The 23,250-nt window shown below is 47.0% G+C and overlaps 1 protein-coding gene across 1 annotated transcript in view; it reads left to right on the top strand.

Annotated features, from left to right (window-relative positions):
* GABRQ (gamma-aminobutyric acid type A receptor subunit theta) overlaps positions 1-23,031 on the top strand; it is an 87,970-nt gene extending 64,939 nt beyond the window's left edge. Inside the window, exons 5-9 of the mRNA XM_073358834.2 lie at positions 9,242-9,324; positions 14,374-14,511; positions 16,647-16,799; positions 21,220-21,476; positions 22,035-23,031. Of these exons, the coding sequence (XP_073214935.2) occupies positions 9,242-9,324; positions 14,374-14,511; positions 16,647-16,799; positions 21,220-21,476; positions 22,035-22,412 (1,009 nt within the window). The 3' untranslated portion in view covers positions 22,413-23,031. The remainder of the gene's footprint in view (positions 1-9,241; positions 9,325-14,373; positions 14,512-16,646; positions 16,800-21,219; positions 21,477-22,034) is intronic.
* Positions 23,032-23,250: the final 219 nt, after the last annotated feature.

Genomic DNA, 23,250 nt, shown 5'->3' with positions numbered 1-23,250 from the left:
AGCAGGGTCCTATTCCCAGCTCTGCCGTTGGCCTGATGGGTGACCAGGGGCAAGTCATTTCCCTGCCCCGTGCCTCAGTTTCCCCATCTGTCAAATGGGGATAATGATACCCACCTCCTCTGCAAAGTTCTTTGAGCTCTACTGATAAAAAGTATGATCTAACAGCTTAATGCTTTAATAATACATTAACGATAACTTTCTGCAAGTTTGGGTAATAGAGATGAAATTTTCCAGGTCTGCTCTCTGCCCAAGGGTGAAAATTTTGTGGAAAGTTTGAGGCAAATCAGATCAGCTGTTTCTTAATATGAGACAGTATAAATATGTACTTTCCACAGTATAAAATAAATAATTTCTTGCAGCTTTTTCTTTTCTGTCTGGCACTGGTGCCAGAGTGGTTGGGGATAGAAAGTTTGATATTTAGCAGGGAAATAGTGCCCAAGTTTACACCAAGCTCTTAGACCTGCCTCCAACAGTCACAGATAAATAAGAGAGCCACACTGTGCTTACTTCCCAGCCCAGCAAAGGGGAAGGAGACATCTCCATTTGGAATGGACTGCACCGATCTTGACCATACACAGCACCAGCCCCTTTGATGCTGCATGTTTTGGGGGAATTTCCATCTCGTACATCCTGTAATGATTCCTTCCTACTTAACTGCTGGGGCTGCAGCTAGAAAGTGCTCAGAATTAACCTGGACAGGCCATCTTCAGGGGTGAGACAAGGGGCCTGGTATTTGGGCTAAGGAGGAAGAGGATGACTGAGGTATTTGCCCCTGTTACCTACAGGCTCCCGTTAAGATCTGTGTTTAAATAAAACACTGGCTGTTTGGTTGCCTGGAGGCTGCTCCCTTGATATGGCAGAGCACAATGAAACCCACCACAAAAATCATGAGAGGTTCAGAGTCCTCAAGTCCTGTTGCGTTCAGTGGGAGTTCCCGATGTTCATCGCAGGTCAGAAGTCTTGCATGGAGTAGCACCTCTTAATGTGATGCAACTGCAGTCTTCTGAGGGACACTGTAAAAAGTCCATCCATCATGTGCATAGAGGTTTGAGGCAACTTTTTCTTCGGGGGCCTTTCATTTTGCACCTGCATTTTTGCTGACACCAATAGCGGCAAGGTGCAATTTTGCAGCCACAAATAATTTCTAGCACATTCAGTAGCATGTAGATACCTGACCGCCAGGTGCAATTGGGTAGCTAAATACTGAAGCTGCATCCGATGAAGTGAGCTGTAGCTCACGAAAGCTTATGCTCAAATAAATTTGTTAGTCTCTAAGGTGCCACAAGTACTCCTTTTCTTTTTGTGAATACTGAAGTGTTATGCTTGCAGTTATTTAGATCCACAAAACTGCACCCTCAGTTATATGCATCTGCAAAAACATGGGAGCAAAATCTCAGGGTTCTTCTGAACATCAGGTCCTTTCTGTATTTTGGTGCCAGATCTGTTGGGTTCTGTGGCATGTGGGGGTTTTGCTGAAAGGGCAGTCTTTCAAACAGAGCTTCCAGAGTGCAGAAAATTGACACACAGTGCTAACCAAGGTGATTTTGTTTCTGTCTTGTGTTTTTCATAGTTTTCTTGCCCTTTTTTACTAGGTACCGTAGCTATGTTTGTTTCTTCACGTGCCACCTTCCTTCCAGTCCCAGCCTTTCCTTCAAGTTGATCTTGCAGTGAAGTTATTCCCTCTTGCTGTGGCATCTCAGTCATTTTCTTTGCAACAGACTGTGATGTCGGAAATGCAGAGGCATTCAGAAAGTTACCAACCAAGGGCTTTAAGCACACACTTAAGTGCTTTGCTGTACCAGGGCCAGAAGCTCAGCATCTTGCAGGATAGAGCCCCCAGGGTCCAGTTAGGCCCCACTGAAGTCAATGGGAGCTTTGCTGTTAACGTCAATGAGAACAAGATCGAACTCTGAATAATTTGTTTTCATGGACAAATGAGGCCTTTTTCTTCTTCCCCTTTGCTCTATTGTGACAGTCCCTCTGCTGGGGAGAAGCACATATGCTTGTTTCTGATAGAATTAGCAGATAAGTGGACGAAAGGAATGCAGCAGATGTAATATTGCTTTGTCTTGGGGATGTGTTGGATACGCAACGTCTGATGAAAGCTTATTCCACAACTAATTCGTATTGGCTTGGACTGAGAGCTAGTTGGAGGGCCATAAACAAATGGGACCTCTAATCTGTAATGCCAGGAATCCCGGAGGAGTCATACACCAGGGCAGGAAATAACCAGACCTGATTCAATTTAGAGGAAAAAATGCAAATATGTAGGGAAGGTAACCCAAAGCTCCGGGGCGAGGAGTCTGGGAAGTTGTGGTGTGGGAAGAGACATGGGGGTGACATCTCTAATGCCCATGGTCCCATGAAAAAGGAAAAAGCCAAAATAGCTTGGCTGGAACCTGGGGCAAATGTTCTGCAAATGTCAGACCCTTTATGAGCTACTGTGAAAAAGGTCCTTGCTCTTGGGGTTCAAGAGCCATTGGGTAAACTTTGGTTCTCCCAATGAAAAAGGGAGAGATGCCAGGAAGATATCATAAGCAAAACAGAAGTTTAATCAAGCCAAAAGTGCTGAATAAGCAACTGCATCTTCTTGCTGGGCATTGTGAAGGCCAGTACTATATAAGCTACTTTCCACCATACACAGTAGCTCTCACAATGCTCCTTAGTCCCTACATTTGACCTTGGGCTATTCCAGTCCCAGTCCCAGGTACCGCACAGTGCTGTCAGTGTACTTCAGTCTAGATCTGTTGCACCCCCAGGATTTAAAACTTGCCTTCTCCCCCACAATTTTGCAACTCACCTCAATCCTGATCTGCACCACCCCCTTGCTATTCCATTTCCAGACCTGGGCAATGTCCCTCAATCCTGAGAAGTGGTTGCCAATCATGTGGCGACTTTGTAATGGAACAAAGAGGCTGAGTAGAAAACAAACTCTTTCAGCTTTGTGGCTGGAGACGTTTGAGGCTGTGCATTCCAGCCATGAATAGCAGCTTGTGTTAACTTGCTGCACCACCATAGTAAGGGAAGAATAGGGATTCACCAGGGATTTGTAAACCACTCAGGGGCTTCAGAAGTTGTGTTCACTGCCAGGCAAAAAGCAACATTTGCCAGCATATTTTTCTGAGAGAGTTTGAAAGGTTAAAGGTTTGAGATTTTTCTCATTGAGCAATTAATAATTTTGCCTCTATAAGTCCCATTAAAGTCAGTAGGAGTCCAAATGGGCATGTCTTCACTGCAACAGGAAGTGAGTTTGCCAGCCTGGACAGACAGAGTCATGCTAGCGGGACTCGGGCTAGTGTGCTAAAAACAGCAGTGTGGACATTGTGGCTCAGGCAGCAGCTGAGAAGTTGCTGTCAAGAGGTAACGAGACAAAACATGATTTTTTTTTCTTGATATCAACTGTGTGTGTTTTAGGGTTTGTACCAGTACTTACCTACTTCATACACTGAAATAAATGAGCAAACCAAGAGCTGGCTCCATCTCCACTCACTTGCAGGAACTGGCAATTGTGTGCTGTGTTCCTCTCTCTCATTCACAACCATGGACGGACTTTCTGAAGATAAGGCAGAGTTCATAGTGTCACAGTGTCAGGCTTTGCAGTGATGAGGAACACTGAGGAGGAGAGGTACCTCTTCTACTTGGGAAGACCTCAAAGGAAGAAAATTCCCTCCTATGCTCATGCATGTGCAAACACACACACACACCACATTAAGAATCTGCTCCTGCTTCTTTTGAAGGCAATGGAAGTTTTGATGAAGTGCTTGCTGCTTTACTGTGCCAGCTGATGAGTTGTTCTTCCCCTGCCCCCTTTGATGAAGGGACTGAGGGCAAATGGATGGTGAGAGGCCAAAAAGGGCTTGAATGAACTGAATGGAGAAGTTTGACAGAGGGAGCTGCTTTCATCAAGGGAGGAGCACAAGGCACAGGGATAACAAGTGAGACAGACAACTGGGAAAAAGCAGGGTGAAGGGAAATCCAAATCCAAAAGCAGGTCCAGCCAGGGCCATTGTCAGGACCAGGTGCTCAAGAATGCTGGAACTGATCTACAGGCTTCGCAGCATGGGCAGAGACTTGAATATGGCAGGTTTTTAATAGCAGCTCTGAGCTCTTTCCCTCCTTGTCTGCGATCTGATGTAATCACTCTACATAAGACAGAAGAAGCCATTAATAAACAAACAGCAATGAGGAGGATCAGAGAAGGAAACAAAATGGCTGGTATTGTGTCTGTCTGAGCTGGAACACTTAGGCAGGGGGAAAAGACAGATTCTCTTGGAGAGGGGAGCCCCTAGCATGAGACATGTTAAGATTCAGGAGTGCTGCCAGAGCTACGGTGAGATGAGGCAGGATAAAGCCCCCTGATCCCTCTCAACTCATGATGATAAGCGGAAGTATTAGGAGGTTAAATTGACTCTTCACACCCCTTCACATACACACAGCCTAATAACTCTCTGCCTACATCAGCGATGGGAAAACCCCAACGGTTCCATCTGATGTGTCCCAGTAGTTAAGATGCTTCTCACAACTGTGTCCAGACCTCTGATCAGGCTGCACATCTCATGAGAACAGTGTCCCCTTTACCATTGCCAGGAATAGTTTGACAAGTTTCTCTGAATTCAGTGGGAGATCAGGGTGCCTGGCAGCTCATAGAGAGAGAACAGCCTCCTGCTGCTGCTGCCCAGACGTGACAATGAGAAGATTATGTTAAGTGGGTATTCCTGTAAGGTTTGGTTCACGCTCCAGTTGCAGCTTGGGATCCATTCATCTTGTAACAAATCGAGAGCCAACTTAGAACTTTGCAGCTGTTTCATCCTGGCATTTCACAACTACTCAGAGCTTCATGGTGGCAACTGCCAAGGCACATGCCACTACTACTTGTGCTGAAGGAGAATCTCCATTAGCTGCTAGCATTATGGTGTCTATGACACACAGTCAGCTCTGTTTCCGTCCCCTAGAGGGCAGTGGGGACACATGCATCAGCCACAGATTTTTATCCAACGTGCTTTGTGTATCCCTGGGCTAGATTCCTCCTTTAAAAAGATTTCCAGAGTTGTCCTAGCCTCCATCTCCCACCAAATGAAAGCTGTCTTGTTCACCAGCAATGCAGAGAAATAGCATCTCTGTGTGACTTCTTTTGCCTGTCCGAGCTGAGCAGAAATGAGTCACATGGAAGGGCAGAATCCTCTTGGGGACGGATGTGGGGGGAGGAGATTGTGATTTCAAGGAAAGTGGGGGTGGGGCTAGAGTAGTAGGGGTGATTGTGTCTAAGCCGCAGAAGGCTAGCCAGCATTTGTGGTCAGTGGCAGGCCATGAAATCAGGCCATTGCACTGAATACTGCATGCAAGAGGCTGGTGAGTCTATCCCTCGGATGGGTACCATCTCTACGAATTCCCATCAAAGCAGGCAAAATTTCACACCACACAAATTTTGAATTAAAAAATAAATAAATTATATAATCTGGCGGTATTCCAATGTCTAATTCTAATGTCAAAGAGAATGTGACATCCTTCCCTTTTGTCCCCGCCGCCCGCCATTCTCTCCCTTTCTCTTTTGTCTTTCCCCCTGGAGGCAGTGCGCTCTGTCGGTAACTGTTTACCATGGCATAGTTTGTTCTCTGTCTCTTCACCTCCCTTCTCACAGGGGGAGACTCCACTCCTCCTCTGCTTTCTGTCTTTTAACCTCTCATTCTTCTCCTGCCATCCCTTTCCTGTCTCCTTCCCCTCACTATCTCTCTGGATCCCCATCGGTTTCTGTCTTCTCTCCCCCATTTGCCTCCTGTGCTTTACCACCTGCTCTGTTATCTCACCTCTCCTCCATCCTCCCCTGTCATTCCTCGCTCTCTCATCTCTCCTGCCCCTCTTCCCATTGTCCAACAGTCCATATTATATAATGAACAGATCTATCTATCCTCCCATGTGGATTTGTTACATGTGCCCAGTGGATATATCATTTTAATAGTCACCATAGTGCATGTGATAGATGCTGGAGACTAATAGGCTTTATGCACAGAGCAGGTACAGCATGGTCAGTGGCAGAGCAAACCCTTCACTGACGTGCCCCAGCATTGCTCTGGACCATCTTGGCAGCTCTGGTTTTTGTGATGTAGGCACCAGTGAGACTGAGTCCTACCAGCTCCTGTCGCGTAGGCCACCGACAAGCTGGTTGATAGTCATGGCTTTCAGTCACTGCCAAATGAGCCATGTCAGACCTACAGTTCCTTGAATGTGCCACACAATAGAGCAGGCAAAATGGAAGGTTTAGCCAAATGGGCTACCTATGTAACCACCTAGGCAGAGACCATGGGCTGCCAAAGCCTTGGATCAGGCCCTAACAGCATAAACACACTTCCAGGGGTGGAGTTCAACCACATGCCTGCATTGTCTTTGGGCAGCAGAGGGCATATGGCCAGTCTTATCCGTGCCATATCTGAGGCATGAAGGCAGCTGGTGCAGACGCTTACCTTTCTCCGTGCCATTACTGACTTTAATCCAGGAGAGGAGTAAGGCAGAATTCTTGGAGTCCAGGTGATACAGATAGAGGGGATCCCAGCACATGAATGTTGAAAAAGCAGCAGGCTCACCACCAACTTCTGGGGCAGGTTCATCCCTCCATGCCCCTGTTCGATCCCGTGGGTAACATCACAACATGCAAAGGGAGGAGGGCATGTAATCAGGCATGCATGGCACATGCTGCTGGCCAGCCAGTGGGCTGTAGTTTAATTTGGAGGGGAAGGGGGCAATTTATCTGATTCTTTGGGGCCAATATAATCTCAATCCTGTTTATTGCACAAGAATGATCATCCCTAACTGGTGGCTGTATTTGCTCCAAAATGCATGGAGCCATATCCTGCTCTTAGTTACGCCACTGTAAATTGTAGTAAACCCACTGAAAGCCAGATTTACACCTAGAATGGAATTGGCCTTTGGAGTGTTGTATCCATAGCATGCCATGTCGTGCTCTGGATCTGAAGCCAGCACTGCAGGTGATGGCAGAGTCCTGCTGGGAGGCCAGAGGGTCACTTGAAAATCAGGGCAGCCCTCCCCTAATTGTCCTTGGTTCGGCATAGTTAGGACAGAGGCTCTGGGAAGGTTTTAGCCCACAGGGTCCCACAAATGGGGTGGAAAATGTTCATTTAATACATTTTTGCATCTTGCACTTTAGGGAAAATCAGAGAATGCATTTGTAGATGCTATTTCCCACAGGTGTGGCATAATATATACAGTATATGCCGTGTGCGGTATAGTGGATGAGTCATGCACATTTGCAACTCATCGGTCCTGGCGCACGCCTGCATTTGCTGCTGTGCCGACTCCGAGGTCTGTCTCGAGTAGGGATGGATGCCCCATGGAAACCTCATCTCTGCCCCTCTGAGATGTTTCCTGACCACAGCGAGACTGCTGAGAAGAGACGGGACAGGCACTGCCTTTCCAGCTTTCCAGTTGGAGGTGCAAAGTTTGACAGCTGCTAAAGCAATAAATGAAATACACAGTCATTTGTGATCAGTTTTAGGCAGCTCATTTTCCCCCTCTGCTGTGTCCAGCATTCAGATTAACAGGTTAATTTTCCCTTCCCACCCTGGCCCTTTCCTCTGACAAAGGGCAGTTGCAATGTTGTATCTAGACCCCGTGAGGATATATATAAATTCCCTCAGTCTCTCCAGATCTATTTATAGCATGGCAGGCAGTGGCAAAGGCTCTCCTCAAGGCTTCATCTCCTACAAACAGTCTTCACAGACAGCAGAGAGATAAATTTAGCACGCAAGATTTCTTAAAGAGACAGCTGCTCAGTGATGCGCTCTCTCGCTGAGTGCATCTCTGGCTCAGCTGAGTGCTCTCCATTTCTTTTTTCTGTCCCCCCGCCTTTATCTCTATATACCCCCCCACCCACACCCTGGCTTTCTATCTCTTCCTTCCTTATTGATTCTTTTGCTTGATCTGAGTCTCATTCTCTCTGGCTCTCTATCTCCTCATTCTTTATCACCCTTTTTTTCTCTCCCTTCCTCTCTCCACCTCCCAGGCCACAGGGCTCAGAAGATAACAAAGCTTCCCTGTTAACAGTTCACTGGTTATGCCTGCATCCTAAAATATGTGTTGCTTGATTAATGCCTTCCAGATGGTTAATTGAAAGGGGTGCTGGGGGACCAACCCTTCCCCCTCACCTCCAGCTACACACACACACACACACTGCACAGAAAGGAGATTGCATTCAAAGGAGATTGGGCAGTCAGGTGAGGGGGAGCAAAGCCGGCATGTCTGAGGGGCAGCGCACTCTGAGGACAGTGCTATGTTGCCAGGCTGGTTAACTAGACACTGATTTGCTCTGTCCCCCCTCAGCTGCCCCCCTGCCATCCGAAGTGCATGAAGGCCACATGCAAAAAGAGTGCAGCAGAGAGAACACCTCCCCCCATCTTTCTTTCACCTGCTGCTCCCCCTCTCACACATGTGACACACGCAGTCCGACTCCCCACAAACATAAAGGCACATATCTTCACATTCACCCTCCCCGACGCACACAGCACATCGCGTACAAACGTGCACAGCCCCATCCACACACTCTCACACCCCCACATCGGAGCTGTGTGAGATACTGTGTGCGAACACACACATGCATATCTTTCGCAACGCAACCCGTTTGTGCTATGCCCCATACGTTAACATCATTGAGAGTTGATAGACAAGGGGACATACAATTCATTAGAAAGGGAGGTTCAAAGAAGTGGGATTTGGATAATCAGATTCAGTGATAGAAAGATTAGATGGAAGGGTACGGGTGGTGATAGACAAATGTCATGGTGACTGGGAGAGGCTGGCTGGCTGGCTGGCTGAATAGACAGATAATCAGATAAATTATTCTTCCTTATGCCCCAATGCAGAGCAATTTAATCAACACACGTTTTCTCTTTTATAGGCATGGTTGTCCTCGCTCTCTCTCTTTCACAGACAGAAATGTCTCTCTTCCTCCCTCATTTCAAAATCCCTGCCCCTCTCAGTGTCTGTCTCTCTCTCATGTATATATAGAGGGAACACAGCCCCCCCGCGCCTCCCCCTTCTTTAATAAAGAGGCAGCCTGGATGACGTGAGTCACGAAAGACTTAAGCCATGCAGTTGAGGGTGAGCTTCATTCAGTTCCCCCTCCCCACATACTTCCCTCCCCACCATGGCGCTCCCTGGTTACCATAGAAACAGCGGCTCCTCATGCTGCCTGACTTTCATGTCTTCCTTTAATATTTTTTTTCCTTTTCAGAATCACCACCACAGCTGCTTGCATGATGGATCTGAGGAGATACCCTCTGGACCAGCAGAACTGCACGCTAGAAATTGAGAGCTGTGCGTATGCCTCGTGCCTTCCCCTGCCTCCCCTAGGACTAGCATTGCACATGTCATAAGAGGAGGGAAAGCAGGGGGTCCCTGCATGTTATTTCCCCTTCCAGTCTGTATTGTTTTCCACTGATTGCTGCTGGGGATCTGCCTTCTTCTCGCTCTCTCCCCACTGGTGCAGTGCATGCCCTCTCCCCCTGACTGAGTGCTGTGACTTCCACACTCATTTGTCTCTATTCTGGCTTGGTTGGGGCATATGGAGGAGTCTGGCCTGGCCTCTCGGTCTCCCTTTAGAAGGGTGGGAGCCACTCAGGTGAACCTCCAGCAATGGAGAGTCAGGAAAGAGGATACCAGGGCACCAGCATCGGGGTGAGATTGAAAATCTTACTCACTGTGGCAAGGGTTTTAGAAGCTGCCATTAGCACCAGCAGCATTTTCTAGCCTACTGAATATTTGCAGGAGGGGAAAGATGAAAATGCAGTATCCTACAGGACCGGCCCAAAGCCACAGATCTCACAAGAGTGAAGATGAAGTGTCTGGAGTTTTTCCTTTTTCATAAGGAATGTCCCCACTATGTCCACAGTCTGCAATGTCCATGTTGCCATCATAATGCTTCCTGCGCCGGGCAGCCTAAGTTCCAGCAATAGTTTTGATTTGGTTAGGGCAAACTGCAAATTGCAGTCCTTAGCATGGTGCATAATGGAATGTAAATTAAGTCCTGATGGAGGCAGTAATGACATGTCGTAGCTGGTGTCTCTTAGTATATTGAGCATAGTTTAAAGTAGAACCAAGGAAACAGAAGGCAGAGAATTGCCCACAGTTCCCCATCTTGTGATTGTGGTTTTAGTGGGATACGCTCAAGCTAATTTGTTAGCATCAGAGTTATGTTTCCTTGCAGTATGTAAAAGACCAATGCAGACGAGGATTTATTTCTTTAATTCTTTTGTCTTTTACGTATTTGCCGCGTCGGAAACTAGCACAGCTCCATTTTGTTTCCTTTCTCATTTGTGCGCCAGCGTTGCCAGCAGTGGACAGTTAGAATCCAGAAGACGTTCTTCTCCGGCACATCAGCTTATGGCAATTGCAAGATAGATCAAATTTGGGACACGAATAGTGTGATGATGTTTGTGTGAATCCAACAGTGAGCCAGTTCTCGGATACAAGGGATTAAGGAGGCTTGGACTAATTGCATGGAGCAGCGGTGTGAGGGGACATCTCTGCAGTGTATTGCTCTGATGATTCTATTGGGCATGGGGGCCAGATCGATAGTTCTGCCCTGAATCCCATCAGCAACTGTAGCCCCCTTAGCTCCTCTCTTCTGCTCCAAACAACGAGGGCTATGATAGTATAGGCTGGTTGCAGAGTCATGAGGTTTAAAGCCAGAAGAGAACCCTAGATCATGTAGTCTGACCTCTGGCATATCACAGACCACTGAACACCACCAACCATCTCCACGCCAAATAACAACCAGAATTAGGCCAAAGCATTACAGCCCTGAGGGGACTAAAGTGTTGTGTACCACAGGCAGAGAAGGGAGGGACCGAGGTGCACCAATGCCTGAGGCCTCTGCAATGGCAGGGAATTGAGTAAGGGCTTGTCTAGATGAATAGTTAGTCTGCGGCAGGCTGGGATGGAAATCTACCCTGCAGTAGCCTACAATGTGCTAACTGTCCATGGGGATCCTGATGCCGTGCACTAGAAGTTCCCTAATACGCACTGACCTATCCCCCTTTGAAATGGGAGTAGATCAAAATCCACTATGGAACTTTCAGAGCACGGCACCAGGGACCACACAGACAATTAGTGCATGGTAGATTTTCCCCCAGCTTGCTGCATGTCTAGGCAAGCCCCGAGTGAGGTATACCTAGATGATTAGTACCCAAATGGTGTGGGAAGATCAAGCTGGATGAGGGGAGGGATGTCATATAAGACTCACAGTAGAGTTTGTCATAAAGAGGTGAGGCTACATTTTCATAACCTTGTGAGCTGAGTGCTTGCATCCTGAAAGGTAGCTTCTTCTTCACGTGCCCCTCCTGACTGCTGTGCCAATATTCAAGAAGGGCAAGAGGGATGACATTTGTAACTATTAGCCAGTTAGCCTGGCATCAATCCTGGGCAAAGTAATGGAAAAGCTGATCTGGGATTCAACCAATAAAGAATAGGAATATAACTAATACAGTTAACGTGGTTTCATGGAAAATAGTCAAACCAACCTGATTTCATTCTTTGACAGATTACAAGTTTGGTGGTTAGATGTAATATGCTTAGACTTTTGTAAGGCATTTGACTCAGTACCACTTGACATTCTGATTAAAAAGAAATAGCACTATACGGTATCCACAGAGCACACGTTAAATAGATAAAAACTGGCTAACTGACAGATCTCAAAAAGTCATTGTCGATGGGTAATCATCACTGAATGAGGGGATTTCTAGTAGAGTTCCTCAGGGATTAGCACTAGGCCCAACAGTATTCAACGATTCAATGATCTTCGAGGAAATATAAAATCGCTGCTGATAAAATTTGTGGGTGACACAAAGAGTGTCAGGATGGTAAATAATGATAAGGACAAAGCAATGCAGATCACTTGGTAAACTGTGCCCCTACAAACAACACGTGTATTAATCCCGCCAAATGCATAGATATGCATCTAGGAACAAGAAATGTAGGCCAGACCTACAGAATGGGGGACTGTACCCTGGAGAGCAGTGACTCTGAAAAGGTTTGAAGGGTCATAGTGGGAAAGCAACTGAACACCAGCTCCCAGTGCAATGCTGAGGCAAAAAGGGCTAATGTGATCTTGGGATGTCTGAACACGGGGATAGCGAGTGAATAGGGAAGGGATTTTTACCTATACACGGTGTTGGTGACACTGATATTACAATGCTGTATCCGGGTCTGGTGTCCACAGTTAAAGTGGAGTGGACGCAGAAAAGAGTCACAGAAATGATTCAAGAGTTGGAGAAAATGCCTTACAGAGAGAGACTTAAAGAGCTTGATCTGTTTGGCTTATCAAAAAGAAGATTAAGAGCTGACTTGATTACGGTATATAAGTATCTTGGTGAGGAGAAAATACTGGCCTCTTTAACCTAATGGAGAAATGCAGGACAAGAGCCAATGGCTGGAAGGTGAAGCCAGACAAATTCAATTTAGAAATTAAGCCCAATTTTTTAATATCAAGGGGGATTCACCATTGGAAGAAACTCCCAAGGGAAGTAGTGGATTCTCCATTTCTTGATGCCTTCAAATCAAGACTGGCTACCTTTCTGACAGAGATGCTTTAGCCAAACAAACACAAGGTCCTGGGCTCAATACAGGGGTCAAAGGATGGAATTTAATGGCCTGTGATATACAGGAGCTTGGACCAGATGATCTAATGGTCCCTTTTGGCCTTAAACACTATGAGTCTGTGTGGACTTATGACTTGTCTCTGTCCTTTAGCCGATGGCAGTTTTACCAGTGACTGTAGTCAAGTGTCGTGCAGATCTTCTCCTCCCAAAAGAGGGAAGAATGGGCTCAGCTGGAGCCTCCAACCCAATGCACAGAAGCAGTGAGCTTTCATGGGCTAGATCCTCAGCTGATGGAACTTAGGTTTGCTCTATTGAAGTCAATGGAGCTATGCTGTTTTAACCAGCTGTGGATCTGGTCCAATATTTGTGGATGTTTTTTAAAGCAGCTTTGAATAAATGCAATGATGTCTAAGGTTAAGTGTCTCACTGTTTATCTACAGGGCAGGTACGGAGACAGTGCAAGCTTTGCCACCATACTTTGCCTCAACTCTGTTCTGGAAGGACTATACACCTCTAGGGCCCTATAGGTCTCTATAGTCCATTTAATTCTTGGCCTCTCTGTGGACATTACTGACAATTGGTACCAGCTGTGATTTTGGCTATATGTTGTGGACACCTTCCCACTAAGAACGGCCAGTCCCTTCCACACTAACTAGCAAAATGCCTTGATGCTGCAAGTACCTGCATGCTCTGCAGGGCTGTTGTGCTGCAGTGTGATGGTCATGAACAGAGGCTATTCTCAGATGCAAGTTAGGTTGAACCACTGGGAGGAGTCTTCTGCAATGAGAAATAATAAACCCCTTGCACACTTACTCTCAGGGTGTGAGGTAAAAACAGGCCAGGGAATGGGTGTGTGATCATTATGCCAGTGAGACACTTAGCTGCATGCGTCCTTTGTTGGCCTCACTCCTGCTACTGGACAGGAGTAGTTTGGCAGTTGCTCAGCAGTGCTCCCATTAATTGGGCTCCCCTGCACACCCAGTCCTGCCCAGCATTTGTTACCTTGTGATGATACGTGCAGTTTCCCACATGCGTACAGTGCAGGACCAAACCCAAAGGGGGATTTGCATTAGGTAATGATGGACCAGGCTTGCATTTCAACCAGTTATGCTGAAATGAAAGACTTGATAGCTCATTATTATCTTCCAGAGCCATCCAGCCCTCTCTCCCACTAAAGCTCTTCTAAATGGCTGCTTAATGAAGGCATTTGCCTATCAAAGAGGCTCACATTTTGACCTAGGTGAAATTGTTGAGAGTCTGGAGGGGAAAGGACCAAATGTTTTTTGGAGGTTTTTTTGTTAGTGCTGCTGTTCATAATCCACCACCTTGTTGCTCTTGTATTTTGTAAACAGATAGGCACCATTTTCATGGGCCACATCAAAAAAGCATTGTGTGATCTCCCCCTGCTGGCATGCAGAAATAGTTCACCAAGGAAAAGATGTGCATATTGCTTGTGAGAGAGGCTTCTGGTGTACAAATCCCGTCTAAGCAAACCAAGAATTGTGTGGCTGTCTTAGGGGTCAGCTCCCACCTTCACCTTCCACTTCATAGTCTTCATAAGGAGTCTTGGCCATTTGTTTCTTTCTCCAGGTAGCTGTTCTATCAAATTGGGCTAAGGAGTGAAGGTTCATCAAGAGGTGGGGAATGGCTGCTATGCCCTGATAAATGGACACCATTTGAGTCCCATGGGAAAAGTCTTCATGGAGATGGAGGTGCTGATTTCCAGGACTTGTTAACTCTGAGTGTACTGTGCTTCCTCACCTCACAGATGGCTACACAGTCGATGACATTGTGTTTTTCTGGCAAGGAAATAACTCGGCCGTCACGGGGATGGAGATGCTGGAGCTGCCCCAGTTCACCATCATTGAGCAGAGACTGGTCACCAGAGAAGTGGTCTTCACCACAGGTGGGGCTCCATGCAAAGGGGTTTGGGGAACATATAAAGGATTCTCTTTGCAAGTCAGTGAAGCTGCTTCTCTAACTTAGATGCGGAAGCACTTGTCTAGGATGTTTGAGGACCTGGGTTCTAATCTTGCAGTGCCACTTTGGAAAATTGGTCTCTCTTCCAATCCTACCAACCCTGCTTTTTCAGATCCATGCCCTCAGACAGCAAGAGGTTAATGGTGCAATTTTTTGCAGATACCCTCAAGATTGCCAGGCCAAAATGCTGACTTCCCTCAAACAGGGCTTCATTGGTAGGTTCCCACCTTTACCACTCTTTCCATGTGATTTCCAAGTGGCTCTTGAAGCTCCAATAAAAATAACAATACGAAGAAAAACATTTCCATAAAAACAAGTGTGCAACCTATGAACGAGAAGCAAACCTGCCTGTGTGTCATGGGGAAAGGAGCTGGTAAGACTGGACATCTGATGGTTTATTTGTTGCCAGCTGGAAAATTTGCTGTGATTGGTGACAGACTTCATTTTATCTAGAATATGTGCACTGCCGAAAAACAAACCACAAACATTGGCTCTTAAGACCTTCTAAATTACATGAGACCACTGCCAAGATCATCAGTTGTTATTACAGTATTGCCTGGAGGCTCTAACCAAGCTGGGTGCCCCATTGGCTTGGGAACTGGGCAATCACATAGTGAAAGACAGTCTCTGCCCCCAAGAGCCTACAATATCAGACAGACAAAAAGTGGGAGGGGAACAAAGGTACTGAGAGGTGAAGTGACTTGTCCAAGGAGACAAAAGACGATTGCTGAGAGCAGACCCTAGGTCTCTTTCTTCCTAGTCTAGTGCCCTAACCATTAAACTAGACTGCCTGCCCAGTTAAGCTGGTTGCCAGCCTTGAGGGTCCCTTTGTCATAACACATCATCCCTCACTACAAGAAAGATGTGGAAAAATTGGAAAGAGTCCAGTGGAGGGCAACAAAAATGATTAGGGGACTGGAACACATGACTTATGAGGAGAGGCTAAGGGAACTGGGATTATTTAGTCTGCAGAAGAGAAGAATGAGGGGGGATTTGATAGCTGCTTTCAACTACCTGAAAGGGGTTCCAAAGAAGATGGATCTAGACTGTTCTCAGGGGTAGCAGATGACAGAACAAGGAGTAATGATCTCAAGTTGCAGTGGGGGAGGTTTAGGTTGGATATTAGGAAAACTTTTTCACTAGGAGGGTGGTGAAGCACTGGGATGGGTTACTTAGGGAAGTGGTGGAATCTCCTTCCTTAGAGGTTTTCAAGGTCAGGCTTGACAAAGCCCTGGCTGGGATGATTTAGTTGTGGATTGGTCCTGCTTTGAGCAGGGGGTTGGACTAGATGACCTCCTGAGGTCCTTTCCAGCCCTGATATTCTATGATCCCCTTCCTCAGCTGTTAAGATAGCAGTTGAAACAGGGTGACCTCTTGTATTTTCAGCTTCATAGCAAAGGGGAGAGTTACAGAAGGGTGAGTTCTTACCGGAGTCCTCTACAGACTTGCACAGTTAAACTATTTGCATTTGCCCAGTTTGCACACACCTTTATGGTACCTGCATGGGGAAAATAAGATTCACAGTGGCACATGCATTTTACGGAAGAGATTGTGCATGAAACTGGAAGTTTCATCTGAGCAGTGAGGCTGAACAGGAACCTTGTGGTTGGGACAGTCCCGAGTTTTCTCAGCAGCTGCCTAACACACTGCCTTCAGCTATTTAGAAGTAAATTTTCTTCTTATTTTTGTGAGTGAGCACATGGTATCTAGCAGAAGAGATCCTCTGTCTTCTCCAACTGCAACTGCTTATGGGAGAATCTGTTCCCATTTAATGTTCAGAAAGCCTGGGCTCCTAACCACTCAAGGTGGTTAAAGATTCAAGGCAGTGGGCCCAATTGACCAGGCTCCAAAGAGGCTCTTCCTGAAGGTGATAAATTTATGCCATCAATGGAAACGCAGAATAGCGGGATTACCTCCCCTGACCTTCCCCAGCGTTACTTCTAAAAAGGGAGAGATATGAGTGATTCCCAGGTGATTCCCATTCCTGTTCCTGCCCCCTTATCATACCTGCAACCCTGGCCCTTCCGCAAATGACAGCTCCTTTTGGTATCTGATTGACAGGCTCTTATCTCCGCTTATCCCTGAGTTTCCGGATCAAGAGGAACATTGGTTACTTCATCCTCCAGACTTACATGCCTTCCATCCTCATCACCATCCTGTCCTGGGTCTCCTTCTGGATCAATTATGATGCTTCTGCTGCCCGGGTGGCATTGGGTAGGTCCTTTTTCACTTTACACTCCATAAGGGCTTCCTTTGGGGAGGGGAGTGGGCTGAGATTGTTTGAAAAAGAAAAGGGGAACACAGTGGTTAAAAGAGTGATAGAGATCCCATGGCAAAGTAAATACACATTGCACCTTTTGTTATCTCCCAAGAGGGTCAAACTTGAAGATATCACAACACATCTAGTGAGATGCAGTTCAAATATGCAGAGATCCAGGTATACAGACCTCTGTGCAGTTATTGTAGTTATCAGCTGTGTGCGATGTAGCAATCAAACAGACATGCAAACAAATGCACAGGTGACACATCTAATCGCTGGAATCAATGCACCGGCTTGTATTTCCACGAGGCTCCACATTCAAGCATACAGGTGTTCTGCTTTGAAACATACTAAGGGTGAAGTGGCACCTTCAGCCACCCCTAGTCAGGGGCAGTGCTTCGCTATGCTGTCCCAAAAGCAGAGGTTGTAGGTGTTTTGAAAATAGTGAGTCTCTGAATCATAAATCAGGGCCTACTACTCTCTCACTGCGGGGCAGAAGTAAACTCTGCCAGCACTTTCCCTGGTGCAGCTTATTTCCCCTGTCAGGCAGGCTCAGCTGTGCTGATCAGAACATTATGGAGGATAGAGCCAAATCTTCATCCACTCCCCACCCCAGCATGCCCAGTCCCTGCCTGTCTGCCCAGTTGCAGCTGCTCCCCTCCTTTGTATGGTTGAGCAGTGCAGGTAACCTGTGCAGGGAAGGAAGGAGGACTTTTAGGGAGCCGTTATCGGAAGCATGAGCAGTGCACATGTTCATTATGCCGTTTGCAAAACACCTGTATCCTGCTCATCCATTGAAGTCATTTTTTCAGATCTGTCAGAGATTTGTTGCCAGAGGACTAAGTTCATGGCGACTTAGTTTCAGGATTCAGCTCTTGAGGAGTTACCCCAGTATATAAAAGCACCTGGATATCTTTTAATGTGTGAAAACCACCTGTTCTCTACTCAGGTAACACACAAAACAACACAAACAGACTCTGGCAGACTTTGCAAGATAAACTCACAGTTTTTCTAAGAACAAGCTAGAGAGTTTTCAGCTCAAAGAGGCATTTGTCCCCTCAGATAGGTCTATGTCTTAAGAGTCTGATCCCACATCATGAGCTTTGCCATGAACTTCAGCAGCATCAAAATGAGACTCTAAAATGGGGGGTTAAATGAACATGCCTCCTCTGACATAACCATGTTATCACTTAGATGGCATTTCTTTCACTGAGTGTGTGTATGTGCGCACGCTCGCGCTGGTGTGTGTATGTGTCTGTCTGTCTGTCTGTTGATTGACTGGGAGGCAGATAAAACAAACAGGTTAGGTGGATAGATAGGCACTGTGGGTGGATGGATGGATGGACAGACAGATGATGAATGAATGACTATGGGCACAAGGGGAATGTTTGCAGTGTTACAAATTTCCATGGTACTTTACAAACTCTAGTAAAGACACATTTCCTGCCCTGAAGAGCTCAGACTCTTAAGTAAATACAAGACAAATCCAGGAGAATAAATTTAGGCCCTTCAGTTTAGGAAAGCACTTAAGCACAGGCTGAAGGGCTGTCCCGAATCAGGATGTGTTCCTGAATCAGAGCCTGGGTGAGGGAACCTTAATCAGGAGACAGGAGGTGGAGCTGATTGAAAAGGTGGGTTTGGAAGAAGGAGTTGAAGGAGGGGAGGGTGACTGGAACACCAGAACAGGCGTGTGCAGCCTGATAGACGGTTCAATGGAGGGAAGGATACAGAAGGGACAGTAAGGTGAGGGAACTGAGATCAGTGTAGGGAGTAAGAGGAGGGCTAGAGGTTTAGCAGAGCTGAGATGTAGGCTGGATGATAACAAAGTGCTTGAATTTGCTACAGTAGAAGACAGGGAGCCAATAGGGAGATTCAAAAGAGGGATGGTGCAGACAGAGCAATTGGAGAGGAAGATGACTTCAGCAGTGGTGATTCAGGCAGACTTTGGGGGTGGAGTTGGGAGGCCAGAAGGAAGAAGGTTGCTGTAATAAAAGTAAGAGGTAACCAGTGCACAGACAGGAGCTTTAGCAGCAAGGAAAGGGTGGATGTGGATGTTATACAGGGTAAAGTGAGAGACTGGATATTGGAGGAGAAGGAGAGAAAAGTGTCCAGGGTGACCGGGTCAGTGAGAGGAAGGACAATGGAGTGGTGTTAGAGAAAGGATTCATTTATAGAAATATTGAGGTTGGGGTGGCAGCTGGACACCCAGGAGGAAACATCAGAGAGGGGATAAAGATCTGAGATCAGAGAGAGGGTCAGAGGTCAGGGATAGTGTGACGTTCCCCTCTGGTGTTGTCTGGACCGGTGATCTGCTAGGTCACTCTAATCCTTGACTCTGGGAGCCAGCCTTACTCTGCTCTGCTGTGAGAACCCCCACTGTTCACGCACAGCCTCTGGCATGTAAGCTGCTCCTTGGACTGTGCAACTGAATGACACTAGCCAATTCCGCTGGTCCCAGAGACAATCCTAGGAACCCCCATCTTGCAGTGTCCAGTTATACCCACTGGACACTGCAAGCTTATATGAGTTCATCAATTTAATAAAGAAATTGATATGCACCAGGCTTGTTATCCCAAGGGGAGGCTCTGACACACTGCAAACTAAATGCACTGCTTCAGGTAGAATAAACAAATTTATTAACTATAAAGATAGATTTTAAGTGATTATAAGTCAAAACATAACAAGTGAGATTTGGTCAAATGAAATAAAAGCAAAATGAATTCTAAGCTGATCTTAACACTTTCAATGCCCTTACAAACTTAGATGTTTCTCACCGCAGGCTGGCTGGTTGCCCTTCAGCCAAGCTCTCCCCTTTGATCAGTGCTTCAGTTGCTTGGTGTGGTGTCTGTAGATGTAAGTGGAAGAGAGAGAAAAAGCATGGCAAAATGCCTCTCCCTTTTATCATGTCCTTTCTTCCCTCTTGGCTTTGCCCCACCTCTGCCTTCAAAGTCAGGTGAGCATTACCTCATTACAGTTCCAAAGTGACCAAAGGAAGAGGGTGACTCCATCGAGAGTCTAACAGATTCTTCTGCTGCTGTGAGGCTGGGCTGGGTTTGTCCCATACCTGCCCTGATGAGGTGTAAACTGCCTCTCTGTTCTTGGAGGATACATTTTCAGCCTCATAACTAAATACATGAAATTATAACCTATAATCTCACTATAGCATTACTGTAACAATTACTATAAGATCACTATAACAACCATGCTCAGTGCATCATGAGCCTTCCGAAGACACCCAACATGACAAACTTGGCATTGGATACCACACAATTATTTTATAAAGATGAACATAGGGATATAGGGTGTTCCCCTGAGGTACAGAGCATCATAGATAGAGAGAGGGGCTTGGGACTGAGAGCCATTGTTGTAGAGATTGTAGTTGAAACCACAGGCACAGTTAAGGTCACAGAGAAAAGGAGAATGAGAGAGCAGAGGACAGAATCGTGGGGATTGCCAACAGCCAGGAGAGGAGGTTGAGGATCATTAGAAGAGACACTGACAGGGTGATCAACAAGGTACATGAAGAGCTGAGCTGTGAAAGCTAAGGGGGGCAGAGTGCTTCCCTGCCTCAAAGGCAGCAGAGTGGTCAAGGAGAGCCTTATAGCTGTGAGAAGGCTGTCAGCAACCTTGTGCAAGGCAGTGCCAAGAGACTGGAGCGTGGGGAAGACAAAGTGGCAGAGGCGGTGGAAGGAGCTGGAGGAGAGGTAATCAAAGCCACGAGAATGAACAAGACACTTCAGGATTCCGGGGAAAGAGTGGGTGAGGAAGACAAGGTCTGAGGACGTTTACTTCCAGATGGGTGGAACACGAGTGGGCTGGATGGGGAGGGAAATGAACTGGGGAGAGAGTGAGTGGGAAAGGAAAGGGAGGGAATTAGCGAGTCAAGCAGAGAGGAAGGAATGGAGTCAGATGGAAGAAGGACAGAGATGAGAAGGGAGACGTTGGAGTCAGAGAAGAGAGGGAGGGGGAGGAGAAGAGAGCAGAGCTGGGTGTTCTCTATCATCCTGAGTAGAGGAGGAAGGGGACGAAGAGGTGGAGCAGAGCCAGAGGGGGTTGATACAGATCATCTTGCTAAAGCACAGTTTATACCCTCCTCTTGCACTATGCCTCCTGGCTATTCCCTACAGTGACTCCTGTTGGGAGGTGGGGATCAGAACAGGTATTGTCTCTCTCAGCATCCTGCTTATCCCTCTCTGCAGCCACAACTGCTGGGAGAGAATGGGGCTGGGCGTGTCTAAGAGCCCTGGCCTCCTTTCATTCCCTACACTGATCTATCCCCTTCCTTGCATTGCTCAGACAGAGGGGAGAATGAGTGAGTGCCGTGCTGTGGCATCGCCTTGTCTCGGTAACGGAGCATGCGCACTCTCATTGCAGGGGTCACCACGGTGCTCACAATGACCACTATCAACACCCACCTGCGGGAGACCCTCCCAAAGATCCCATACGTCAAGGCCATCGACGTCTATCTCATGGGCTGCTTCGTCTTTGTGTTCCTGGCGCTCCTGGAATATGCCTTTGTCAATTACATTTTCTTTGGGCGGGGCCCTCGCCAGCAGAAGAAGCAGAGTGAGCGGCTCAGCAAGGCCAACAATGAGCGTCAACGATACGAGGAGAAGAGGATGAGGGAGCAGGTTTGTCCCCTTTCTACCTTCTAGCAGGAGAATTCAGATACATCACCTTCGTTCAGTCCAGGGGCGCCCTGGAGGGGCTGTTCCCCCCTTTGTGACAGTCCCTGTGTTCACTATACACTAGGCTAAAGCATACACCCTCCACAAATGGATGCCCACGAGGACCAAATACTCCTGAGGTTAGAGTCCTCACCCTTCACCCTGCTCCATTAGGGCCATCCTCTTCTGCGAGGACGAGGATGTGATACAGGTGTATTGAGCGCTAACAGAGTGGGACTTTGTCCCCCTCTCCTGGTGGAATCACGTACAGCCCTTTAAAGAGTCAACCCCCTCCTTTAAGATGATGGAGCATGTTCTTCAGCTACAGCGATAGCATCCCTTGCTTTTAGATCAGAAGGCCATTGTTCAGTCTATAGATGACCCAGCCTGGGGCATTGTTGTTACCCAGACAATAGTCCAAAACCATCCCTGAGGCCAGTGGAATGATGCAAGAGATAAATCTGGCCCTGAGTATGCTCTGCTCAGACTATCACTGCAGTTTCTCTCTCTTCCCCATTTCAGGTTGACCCTTATGGCAACATCCTCCTCAGCACCCTGGAGATGAACAACGAGCTGCTGGCCACGGACATGATGAGCAGCGTCGGCGACTCTCGAAACTCTGTCCTGTCCTTTGAAGGCTCAAGAATCCAGTTCCGCAAGCAGCTGGCCTCTCGGGATGGCTTTGGCCACCACCCGACCTTAGACCGCCATGTCCCACTGACCCACCATGCTGCTGTCCGCAACCGTGCCAACTGCCGCCTCCGCCGGCGATCCTCTAAGCTGAAGCTCAAAATCCCGGACCTGGCAGATGTCAGCACCATTGACAAGTGGTCACGGATCATATTTCCAATCACCTTTGGATTCTTCAACCTCATTTACTGGTTGTACTATGTAAATTGATGCCTGCGGCCTCCAGGAGCGATAGGGACAGACACTCAGACAATGACAACACAGGAGCGCTGTGGTCTTTTGGGTTTGGGTTTACTCTTTTCTCTTATTATCATTTCCTCCTTTGGTTGGTAGGTTTATTCTAAGCTTACTTTCTCTTTTCAGCACATTAGAAACACGGAGCATGGGGAGGTGGGACAGGGGGGTCGGGTCGGGGTCTCAGGTTTCAGGAGGGTTGGCCTCGTCTTGATTTCGGTTTTGTGCCGAAGAACTTCACCATTGTAAAAAAAAAAACCCAAAATCAAAAACACAGAAAAGTTTAAAAAAAAAAGAAGAAGAAAATTTTAATGAAACTGAGTCGAAAACAGGGATGGAGGAATAAGCTATCTTTAAATGTGCTCACTGATGCGCTGCCCACACCTCCATTTTACCACTGAAGTCTCATCTCTTTGTTCTTCTTGATATTATTAGTTTTTTAATCTTTCACCCATTTTCACTCTTAGCCCCTTCTCATTTATTCCCACCTGGAGTCACTGAGATCGGGGACATCCATTCTCACACTGCATGGTCTTTCTTTTCTTTCTATCTCTTTCTCTTGCTTACAGGTGTAAAAGAATCTTTTAAACAAACAAAAAGAATATTTATTTTGGAACAGCTGGGGGAGGGCATTGGGAATTACTTGGGAAGGGGAGATGTAAGGAGGCGGGGTGGGGTGGGAGGGTGCATATCAAAAACAAAGGCACATTTGCAAGTTGCCTTTTTCCACCTTCAGGAGTTTGCAAGCTGTTTTTCCAGTGTGAGCATGCGAGCGTGTGTGCGTGTGTGCGCGCGTGCATGTTTTCTGGGGTGG

This window comes from Lepidochelys kempii, chromosome 9 (assembly GCF_965140285.1).
Source record: "Lepidochelys kempii isolate rLepKem1 chromosome 9, rLepKem1.hap1, whole genome shotgun sequence".
Lineage (NCBI taxonomy): Eukaryota > Metazoa > Chordata > Testudines > Cheloniidae > Lepidochelys > Lepidochelys kempii.
This window is presented reverse-complemented; position numbering and strand designations above follow the sequence as displayed.